General features: G+C 43.3%; 1 protein-coding gene across 10 annotated transcripts in view; it reads right to left on the bottom strand.

Annotated features, from left to right (window-relative positions):
• Positions 1 to 1,273: 1,273 nt before the first annotated feature.
• Positions 1,274 to 12,059, bottom strand: part of MAP3K7CL (MAP3K7 C-terminal like) — an 80,604-nt gene continuing 69,818 nt past the window's right edge. For all 10 annotated transcript variants that reach the window (XM_039520267.1, XM_039520358.1, XM_039520324.1 and 7 more), the window contains one exon: positions 1,274 to 2,375. In XM_039520267.1, the coding sequence (XP_039376201.1) occupies positions 2,195 to 2,375 (181 nt within the window). In that variant the 3' untranslated portion in view covers positions 1,274 to 2,194. The remainder of the gene's footprint in view (positions 2,376 to 12,059) is intronic.

Consider the following 12,059-nt stretch of genomic DNA (forward strand, 5'->3'; position numbering starts at 1 on the left):
GGGGCCCGGCAAACTCTTGCGGGGCCGGGCGCAGGAGCTTCTTTCGCTCCCGGTCTTCACCGGCGGGGGATCCTTCCGCTCCGGGGCGGAAGGACCCCCTGCTGGCGAATTACCTCCGAAGACGGAGTGGGACCCGCCGCCGAAGTGCAGCCCGGTCTTCGGCAGTAATTCGGCGGCGGTGGGCCCTTCCGTTCCAGGACCCGCCGCCGAAGTGCTCCGAAGACCCGCGGCGGGGCCCCCCTCCGCCGAATTACCGCCGAAGACCAGGCTGCGCTTCGGCGGCGGGTCCCGCCGCGGTAATTTGGCGGGGCCCCACGCGGTCTTGGGGCGCCGGCGGCGGGTCCTGGAACGGAAGGGCCCCCCGCCGCCGAAGACCCCGGGCCCCCGGAATCCTCTGGGCGGCCCTGTGTCAGCATAGAATTTGTCTCAAAGTTCTTACCTTGCCTGCATTCCATATCTTAAGTATTTTATGATTCATTATGCTGTTTAATGTATGGATCCAGTTTTGCTTTCAAATTTGTACACACAACAAGGACTACACTGTGAGATAATGATCTGCCCTAAATAATGGGCAGCACATTATTACATGCCCTTTAAGCATCCCAGGAAAAAAGATTGTGAGTCAGACACAATTACCCTTCTTGTTTTCCTACTGCTCTGGGAAGAGAGTAAACTGCCCCAGGTACAGACCCAGTACAAGGTATGCTGCCCCGTGTGCTGGGGAGATTGGAGCTGAAATTCTGCCTGTTCCCCACCCCGTCCTGTCCCCATACTCTATGAGGAAGTAAGCAGCAGCCCTGTGGAACCTACTTTCATGTCTGTGCTGCTACCTGATGTTGTTAGCCAGCAGAGAGATGTAAGGGCTCCTTTAGGCCTCTGTGCTGCACTAGCTGGGGTAAAATTTGGTGCTAAATAACTTCAGTGAGAGTTGCCTGGGTTAATTTAGTATAAATCTTGGGTCCTACAAGAAGGATGGGGTCAAAGTTAAAGGTTACAGTGAATATCTTACCTTTTGCAATTCCTAACATTTTTAATTTTAAGTGTGACCTTATCATCAAATTTAGGTAATTCCAACCTCACAAAAGTGTAATATACTCCCAGTTGAGCAGAGTTTAAAATATGGGAAAAATTAAGGAAGTGAAGGGCACAAAATAGCTTTTTTTGTATATCCACTTTTAATGAAAAAAATACTGTATGAATAGAAATGGAAGTATAACAAAGGATTTTCAATTGATTTAGGAAAATACAGTGATAAGTAGAGCAAGGAAAAACAGCCATTTTAACTCTCAGTTATTCATATATCACTGAACTGCTTAGTACCTACCCTCAGTCATTTCTGTTCCAAAACAGCCTACAAAATAAAAACAAAATATATGGTACTTTTATTGAAGTATTCTCCATTAGCAGCCATAAAGTCTTATTTATTCACCACTGTAGTGTCCATACATAACTTTTCCATTTCTTGCATGCCAAAAAGTACAAATGAATTTTAAAAAGAAAAGAATTTCTAGCCAAGTATATGGCGGTGGAAAGAAAACTTTCTTATCTATTTCTTCACAATTTAATAACTTGAAAATGATTGCTGGCAATGTAATTCTTTGATCAAAATGATCGGCTAGTGTTATTTTAATGAAAGTCTTTTTTTAAAAAATGTGCCATCTTTTAGAATTTATAAAATAACCTAAAGTTGACATTATCAACATGCCAGATACCTGGAGCATAATCTTGAGCCATAGCCAGATTAGATTTAGGACAATTTCCCAACATTTTAGGCATGAAAAAAATAAAAAAGAAAAAGAAAACTAAACTAAAATAGAAGCACATGAGTGTGTTCCAGTGTTCCATATAGTAACACTGCCCCTGCTGTATGTTTTAGTATGGTCCAACTCCCAACATAGAGACTATTTATATCAGTTTCTAGTGTGTCCATATCTTCTTAAATTGGAAGAAATATCTTTAGAAAAGAAATCTGATCTACTAGAACATACAATGGGGCTAGATTAGCTTCAATTATGTTACTTGAAATAAAATATCCATTATATTAAGCTACCGGCTGGCAAGCATTAAATCAAATATAGACTTTTATATATTCTGTATTTCTAGTGAAGTGTTACAACAGAACCTTTTTTTAAAACCTCCTGGCCAGCACAAAACAAAGACTGGATTTGACTGCCTCTTATTGGTTAGTTGAGAGTTATGAAGAGCCCTGTCTCTTTTGGTATTGTATTCTAAGCTTTTCCAGTTGCTCTGCACACTGCGTCTGAGCCAGTTTCAATGTCCGATTCTCCTCTGTCAGTTCTGCATATTCCTTAGTCAGCTGAGCAGCATCCATGCTCTCCTTTTCTGCCTGTTCCAGTCTGGCAATCAGCTCCTTTCTGAGGATTAAGAAAACAGGAAGATAAAAGTTGAAGTATGTAAGTGCCATTACCTAGGGTACGCTTTTGGACATCACCTGTGGTCGTGGTCCCTAGGAAAGACAACACTGTAAAGTTTTGTGTTGATTATAGAAAACGTAATGCTGTTACAGTACCAGATGTATATCCCATGCCTAGAATTGATGATATACTGGACAATTTAAGTATCAGAGGGGTAGCCGTGTTAGTCTGGATCTGTAAAAAAAAGCAAAAATCTGTTGTGTGGCCCTTAGAGACTAGCATGGTTGCGCAGCATGTGGCTGTGAGTGTGAATACTCCCTTTGTGAGAAAGTGAAGTGAAGAAGTAGGTATTCACCATGCTGCTGCAGAACGTCTGTCTATCTATGCCACACCACTTTTGTTTTTTTGACAATTTAAGCAAAGCTAAATATCTCAATTCTTCTGATTTAACTCAAGGTTACTGGCAGATCCCTTTGGATGAGGATGCACAGAAAAAAATCTGCTTTCATCACTGATATAGGACTCTATGAGTTCACAGTGTTACCATTTGATTTAATTAATGCTGGAGCCACCTTCCAGAGGCTGGTAAACCAAGCGTTAAATGGTTTACAGAACTTTGCAAGAGCATGTGTGGATGACACTACAGTATTTAGTAACACTTGGGCTGATCACAAAGAACACTTGGGAACTGTGCTGTCAAAACTCAAAGAGGCAGGCCTAACTATAAAAGCCTCTGTAAAACTGAAGTAGCCAGAGTTCCTTATTTGGGACACTGGGTAGGGGAAGGTCAAACATTCCTATGCTTTGAAAGTTGAAGCTATTGTAAATTGGCAGGTATTCCAAACCAAAAAATAAGTCCAATCTTTCTAAGTCTGGTAAATTATTACAGGTGGTTTGTGTGTGGATCCGGTGACGTTGTCTCTGCCATCACAGATCTGTGTAAAAAGACCAAGCTAAACAAAGTTGGTTGGATGCCAGGAAGGATTTGATAAAGAACATTTTGTCTGAAAAGTCTGTTCTAGCTAGCCCTGATTTTGACAAAATGTTTAAACTGTGTAAAGATGCATCAGACGTTGGTCTGGGTGCTGTGCTGATGCAAACAGGGGAGAATAACATGAAACACACAATTGCTTTCTTAAGCAAAACATTTACATCAACTGAATAGTTGAGCAACTACCCTGTTCAATAGAACAGGCCCTACCTGTTCAATAGAAAATTCAGCGTCTTAACAGATCATTAGTCATTGATTAGCCTAACAAACCCAAAGGCTCAAATTCCAAGCTTCTACACTGGAGCCTCTTACTTCAGGAATTTGATCTGGAAATTGTGCACATAAAGAGAAAAGATAACATGGCAGCAGATGCTCTGTCCAGGAAAGAGGCCCTGATGAACTGCCTCTGGGTTAGCCACAGCTTTGTAAGGGGGAGGTGTGATGGTCTGTACCCCAATGTTCACCCCTTTTATAGGGATATGAAATTTTGTACAAGTATGACTTTGAAGAGGCATCATTTGAAAACTCATAATTTGCTGATCATTATTGTCCTGGTAAAATATGTATGGAAACATTGTATGTAAAGTTATAAGATTCTACTGTATGACATTACTAAGGTCTTATCTAAACTACACAGTTTTGTCAACAAAAGTCAGGCTTCACTGACAAAACAGTGGAGGTGTACACACAATTCTCCTCCCGCCAATTTAATTCTCCCGCTACGCCGACATAATAAAACCACCTTGATGAGCGGCACAGAGCTTTTTGAGACAAAGTTAGAGTGACACAGTGTCAGTGTAGACACTGTGCTTGTTTATGTCACCCTAAGGGGACTCCCACAATGCCCATCATGACTGCTTTGGTAAGCAGTTTCTGCTCTGCTGCCCTGCAGCCAGGTACACAAGCATGCACCCCTCCGCCTTTAAAACCCTGGGAATTTTTGAAATTCCACTTCCTGTTTGCTTGGCATGGACAGCTCACATCACATCTTCCCAGCCAACCATGCCGGCTTTCCGCAGCAAACATGCTCCCATCTGGAGTACACAGGAGTTGCTGGATTGGTTGGGTCTGTGGGGAGAGGAGGCTGTGCAGTTGCAGCTCCGATCCAGACATAGGAACTTTGACACCTACGAGCAGATTGCCTGTGGCATGGATGAGAAGGGGCACGAAAGGGGTATGCATCAGTGCCATGCTAAGATCAAGGAGCTGAGGCAGACATACCAGAAGGCAAGGGAGGTCGACCATCACTCTGGTGCGGTGCCAAAAACATGCCACTTCTACAAGGAGCTGCCCGCCAGCCTCGGTGGCAAGCCCACCTTCACCGCCAAGAGCCCCATGGATACTTTGAGGGGACTGGAGGCTGTGGCCAGTCGAGTCATTCCCAAGGACTAAGTGGTGGATGAGGTGGACAAGTTGGAGGATGATATGGAACAAGCAACAGGCTTGTCCTGTGGCAGGGTGAGGTGAGCCAAGACCTCTTTTTGACTCCAGAGGGATCTAGCCAGTCACAGCGGTCTGGCTCTAGTGTGCCTGAAGCAAGAGAGGGGAGCTCCGGTAAGTACTCATTTTGCTTTGGTAGTGCATGGTTATACGAGCTAGAGATGACCTTTATTTTGTTACATGGTGCACATGGTGGGAGAAGGGATTGAAATTAACAACACTTGGTATTGTTTGCATCTGCTTCTCGTTCCCCTGTGCAGCTACACAGTGGGGGCGCTGAGGAAAAGTTTGTTAATGCACACTAAGATCTCCTGGGAATCCTCCATAGTGATCTCTAGAAAACTTTCCTGCAGATACGCTACAATCCTTTGCCGAAGGTTCCTTGGCAGAACTGCTTTGTTTCTTCCCCCGTTGTAGGAAACTTTGCTTTGCCAATTGGCAATTACTTCTGGAAGCACCAAAGCAGCACACAGGCAAGCATATGGAACCTGTTGGAAGCCGCACGCATGCAGGAAATGCACCCCTGCATCTTTGGTTACCCTCAGTAGTGTGATTTCAGCTTCAGTTGCCCCTGCCTGTGGAAAACAGTGCCAGTATTCACAATGGTGTCCTTAGGCACTTGTACTGATCCCCTTCTGAAACCACCCAGACCCTTTCCACCATCCCCTCCCCACATCCCCCTGGCCAAACTCACCATGTTTAGTGCTCTGTTTAGTGTGTGCTTGTCAAGGAAAATTAATAATGAAAGTTACATACACCTCTTTCTCAAAGACAGTGAGTGAACACACAATACTGACTCTGTGCACTGTTTCTTTTGCTTCTGCAGATGTGTGCTTGAGGGCCAGCTCCTACACACCAGCGGAACACCTCCATCAGATAAGGAAGCAAACGAGGAGGAGTGAGGAGGACATGTTTCATGAAGTTCTGCAATTGTCAGATCAGGCTGATAGTGAGCACAGAGTGTGGCGAGAGACAATTAACAAAAAGCTAGAAATGGATAGCCAGGAGAGGAGACAGGGCCAGGAGCAGATAATACAGGGTCAGGAGCAGATAATAAAGCTCACGGAGGACCAAACAGAGATGCTTGGGTCCCTGACTGCACTGTAGTGCTCGACTCCCTGCCTTCCATTCTCTTCTCAAACTCCCCCCATATATTCCTTGCACTTTCTGGCCTGTCACAGTACCCCTGGCACACCACCCGCAGGGACATCTCCCATAACGAAAGTTGGACTTACATATAGCTGTGAGATCCTCACTTCAGAGAGTGCTGCTCACTGTTATGTCCCTTGTAAGAAATGTTAATCTGGGCACTGCTGTTTAATAAACATTTAGTTTTACAAAGTCAGTAAACCTATGCAAGGTGGTTGCAACAGGAATTCATACACAGTGGTGATTGCCACATTTGCAGACTACAATTAACGCTCAGGCAGGAATCATTACAGGGGTCATTCAATGTGGCAAGTAACAATGCTTGGGTCAATTCATTACTGAAAGACACATTGCTGGGGCTCATTGTCAAAATGGTGCTTCAAAGTCTCCCTGATTCAAATAGCCCCCCACTGAGCCCCTCTAATAGTCCTGGTGTCTGAGTCCTCAAAATCAGCCGCCAGGTGATCCACCTCAAGAACTCCACCCCTGGGAAAACTTTCCCCCCATGGTTTCACAAATGTTATGCAGAGCACAGCAGGCTGCTATGACCACAGGAATAGTTTCCTCATTGAGGTCTAACCTGCCAAAAAGGCAGTGCTAGTGACCCTTTCATCTGCCAAATGGACATTCTTGGTTATTCTGCACTTGCTGAGTTAGTTGTTGAAGCGCTCCTAATGTCTGTGGTGTATGGTTTCATGAGCCATGGGAGTAAAGGGTAGGCTGGGTCTCTCAGGATCACTATAGGCATTTGCACATTCCCTATTGGAATCTTTTCATCTTGAAAGAAAGTCTATGCATGAAGCTTTCTATACAGGCCAGTGTTCCTGAAGAGGCATGCGTCACGCACCTTCCCTGACCGCACTGCACTCATGTCAGTGAAATGACCCTGGTGATCCACCAACACTTGGAATACCATAGAGAAATGGCCCTTTCTGTTGATGTACTCCATTGCAAGATGGTCTAGGGCCAAAATAGGGATATGTGTGCCATCTATCGCCCCACCGCAGTTAGGGAATCCCATTGCTGCAAAGCCACCCACTATTTCCTACACATTGCTCAAAGTCACAGTCCTTCATAGCAGAAGGCGATTAATGGCTCTGCACACTTCCCAGCTCCAAACAGATTGGCAACTGACTGGTAGCAGTCTGGAGTTGTCAGCTTCAACACAGTGATCAACTCATGCTTTTCCACCGTTAGGGCAGCTCTCATTTTCATGTCCTTGCAAGCTCCACACAGAGTTCAAGGAAGGTGGCTTTGCGCATATGAAAGTTATGCAGCCACTGCTCATCATCCCATATCTGCATCACAATCCAATCCCACTACTCAATGCTTGTTTCCCAAGACCAACAGTGATAGTCCACAGGATGCAGCTGCTCGATGAATGCCAACATCAATTTTTAATTGTTTCTTTCCATGGTACACAGCAGGGCAGGCACCATGGAATCCTGTTCAGATTCACAGCTCATAAAATACTGCAGGATCAGCCTCTTAGTGTTCACAAAGCTCATCACAAGACAGGTGATCAGTGCAGGATCCATGCTTTCAGACAGAAATGGCAGATGCAAAGTTTACAAGTGTAGTTGAAAAATGGCATGAAATACAGTCAGAAGTCCTTGGAATCATGGGACAGAGAAAACTGTATCATGGGGCGCTGATCCCACCCCTATGATGCACTGTGATCCATTCCCAGAACTCCTAGTGGGAGAAGTTGGCGATTTGCACAGTGGGATAGCTATCCACGGTGCACTGCTCTCCCTCTTAGTGCTAGAGCACCAACTGTGGACGTGCTCCGCTGACAGAAAGAGCGTTGTGTGAACATGCACAAGCGATGTAATTACAGCAGTTTATGATCGTCAATGTAACTTAAATCGACTTAATTCTGTAGTGCAGACATGGCCTAAGACACGTTCCAAGTCCAACTAGGGGTTGGCTGGCATAGTCTGTTCCCTTACCTCACCAACCAGTTCAACCCCTTGCTTCAGGAAGAGTTTCCTTTAAAAGTTGCCTTGTCCTTTTCATCATCCTGCTTCCCACAGATTAAGTAACTTTTTAAGCATTTATAGCCCTGTGAGCAGTTAGCTCCCAGTCTGGGCAAAACAATGCTTGCAACTTGGGGAGTCTGTACTTGGTGTCCTTATCTGGGGCCATTGTCTTCTTTCTCTTTGTTCTTCCCTCAGCATCCTTTTAAGGTACCTCAATTTATTCATACAGGAAAATCTTATAGCATAATATGGAAAACTTCCCCTTGCTAACCAGATCATATTCTTTGTTAAAAAGCAGAATGTTACTGATTGATTCATTCCTCTTTTCTTATCCTATCTGGAATTACTATTTTTTTAAATGCCAAAGTTGAATTGAAGAGAATATTTCTTACTAGGCTGCTATCAACAGGAATTTTGCCAGCCTAAGGATCAAGTGCAAATGAGTAACAGCTAAACATTTTTATGGGTTATGCAATCTATTTAAGAGGAATCAGTTTGTATTAATTTAACTGTATTAATAATTTAGTGACATGAAACTTCCTTTCCATGATTTTCATCACTTGGGGCCAGCTACGGTCTTCCTCAGAATGTCTTTCCACTTATTCCATTGGGTGCAATGCTGGACTGAAGGCTTGAGCTTTTTCAAGCAACTACTTCCTAACTTATGAATATTCCAGGTAAATTACTTCAGATTTATTCTTCATTACTTTTCTTATACTTATGCAGTTACACTAAACAGAGATAGAATAAAGTAAGCAATCAGTAATCAGAATCTCATTTCATTGCTTTTCAGCACTAGCAGGTAAAGGCTTTTAAATCCATGACAAATTTTAGGGGAAAAAAATTAGTACTTATGAAAGTCAAACACCAACAATACTTAGCTGGCCTCAAACCAGGGGAAGTGCAGGCAGACACTATACAAACTTGCACAAATCTGTAAATTAATATCAATCCTGACGTGCAAAACCTGGATCAAATCTCTGAGCAAGCACTTTTTCCAACTTGCCCTACAAACAGAGCCAAGAGACTATAACCCCTTCCTGGGTTTGGCTTTATTAAATAAGAAGTAATAAAAAAAACCAGATAATCAAGATCACCTCAAACCTTCTCCACAAACAGTTTGTGTCTAATGCTCCTTCCCTCACTGCTCAGCCCACACCTTAGATCCTCTTTCCTAGAAAGCCAATTGCACCTCTCTTATATTCAAATAGTATAAAGAATCGCCTGCCTCTGAGTCAGCAGAACTTACTTATTCTTGTACTGTCAGTATCAACACCTGTTAACAGAGTGGGCTAATGTTTCAGGCAAACACTATCAGCCTGTTACAAAGGCCTAAGATTAGAATACCAGGGAACTGCTAAATGTTATGAATGGTGTGGTTTACAATGCTCACAAAAGGCTGAGACCACCTACTAATTTTTGCTTGTGACCTAACCCTGGATTTGAACTAAGCTTTCAGAGTATGAAGGATACCACAATAAACTCCTGCACCATCTAGCCTTAGTTATGGATGCTTAATAAATAGCTCTAGCATTTTTTTAAGCTGTGTTTTCTTTTAGCAGTTACACTGTCGTTAAAAATTAACATAATTGATAAAGCATTTTCTAACCCCGTTGCTAAGACACTTGAGGCTGTGAGGGAATCTGTAGTGTCCTTTTTCGATGTCCACTTTGTTTTTTCTATGAAAAGCATGCTTTACATGGTAAAAATGTAACAAAATGCATGTCTTACAGTAGCAAAAAGACAAATTAAAGAAACTGGCAGGGCCTTAATGAAATGATTTTCACCCCTGAAGTGTTGCACAGTAAAGGCTCTTTTTGTGGCAAGCAGAGGTGCCTTTTTATTTCATTCATTCTGAATAAATAATAAATACAAGCAAATTCTGCTAACTCATTTCTAACAAATAAAAAAACAACTGATATTGGGGTGGAATGTATGTACCTTGTAGGCATTGTCCCTTCATGGGAGTGGTGAACAGTCGCTCCCCCCCACCCTCTCCTGTGTGAGGACGAGGAAGGATTATGCCTCTGGAGATGTGAATTACAGGGGCATGTGCCATCCCTTAGGAAGATGTATTATGCACGTTTGTCGGCTGGTGGCAGGATCACAGTCCTGCCTCCTCATTCAACATTTTGGGGCTGCTCTGACCCATAGGTGTAGTTTGACTTCTGTATTTGGATGGGCAGCTCCAGTCAGGCCAAAAGGGCCACACGTGAGGGGAAAATTCTGCACCTGCCTGAGGCTTACAGTTTGTGGGGAAGGTGAGGACATTGCCCATGTTCTCATCTCAGGGGGAACTAGGAGAGTGCAGGGATTGCAATGAGCTTCTGCTTGGGGAGGATATTCGAACAAGGACCAGTAACAATCCGGTTTTTAAGCTATAAAGGCAGAGCCTGTAGTCGTGCCACTTACAGCATGCTTCGGCCGTGTAGTCCTAGCACATCTGCTCAGCATGGCAGGACAAGCTGAAGAGTCTTTTGGGATTAAATGAAGCCAGCGTACCACTCTGATTTGGCAGTGTTTTACAACCTTTTTGCACAAGTGCAAATAACTACACAAGGTGCAAGTCAGTGGAGAATAAGGCCTAAAGTAGGTAAACTGAGCAATTTACAGAATAGGAGGTTGGTGGGTTTGGGTTACACAGCATTTTTAGGAACATCCACAGGTATTAATGAAGTCCTCTGCTCAATGTACAACAGCAGTCAAAGAAAGCAAACAAGATGTTAGGATGCATAAGGACTAGGATGGAAATTAATATAGAAATTATATTGTCATTCTGTAACTCATCTGAAACACTGCAGTAATGGTCACATTTTAAAAAGGAAACTGAAGTATGAGGGGGTTCAGAGATGAGTGACAGGAATGATTAGGAGCAGGGAAACTCTCTTATGAGGAAAGATTGAAAAGTTTGGGACTATCTTAAAGGGGATGAGTAAGTGACACCATGATAAAAGCATATAAAATAAAGAACAGCATAGAGAAGGTAATTTAAGGGCTTCTATTCCCCCACTCTTGTATTACAAGACTAAGAAAACATTCCATGAAATTGAAAGGTGACATGCAAAACTAATCAAAGGAAATAGATTAAAAAAAAACAAAAGCACACAACACAGTTAGTCCATGTAACACATTGTCATCACTGAGACTAAGAGGATCAGACATTTAGAGTATTTCCACACTGCAATATAACACCTGCAGCTGACCTGTGTCACCTGACTCAGGCTCAGGCTGCGGGACTATAAAATTGCAGTGTAGATGTTCAGGTTGGGGCTTGGGCCCAAACTCCAGGACCCCACATCAGGGAGTGGGTACCTGAACTTGGAATCCAGCCCAAATGACTACACTGTAATTTCAGAGCCCTGCAGCCCAAAAGCCTGAGTCAGATGACACAGGCCAGGTGCAGGTGTTTTATTGCACAGTAGGCAATGGCTAAGCCTCACATGGCTACTAAGAATATCTAGAACTTATAATAGCAATTTTTAAAAAAAATAATCAAGATTTGTGGGAGGGATATAAACCCGGATGCTTTGGCACATTCACCTTCCTCTAACTATGGGAAATTAGAAGGAAACTTTCCCTAAGGACAGATTATCCCATAAATACATGCTTGCAGAGTTTCTTCCTCTGAAGCAGCTGGTACTGGCCATTATTGGAGCCAGAAAACTGGATTACATGGACTACTAAACTGATCCAATATGGGATTTCCTATGTTCCCTGGGCAAACTGTTTTTGCAAATAGTTGCTAAGTGTTGCTTATCTGAACTCTCTTAATGTGCCAGTAATCATCTATGTCAGTGGTGGTTTAGCAGTATCCAGTGATGAGGATGAACACTAATAAAAGCATGGAAAGCCCCCATCTCCAGTTCACCTGAATGTTTGTACCACATAAAAGGTTGTGTAAGCAGGCAGCCTTTTTTCTTTTTTTGGTGGGGACCGGGGTGGGGCGGTAGAAAAAGAGTGAACTAACCTGTAAGTCAGGGCATAAGCATACCCTCAACTAGGGGTCTACTACAATACACATAGAGGAAGGGAAGTGAAAAGGTATCCATGGCACAGAAAAGGGACAATCCTAGACCACATTTACTCCAGACATGTGTTAGAATTGTTTGGGGGAGGAAAAAG

Source organism: Mauremys reevesii, linkage group 1 (assembly GCF_016161935.1).
Source record: "Mauremys reevesii isolate NIE-2019 linkage group 1, ASM1616193v1, whole genome shotgun sequence".
Taxonomy (NCBI): domain Eukaryota; kingdom Metazoa; phylum Chordata; order Testudines; family Geoemydidae; genus Mauremys; species Mauremys reevesii.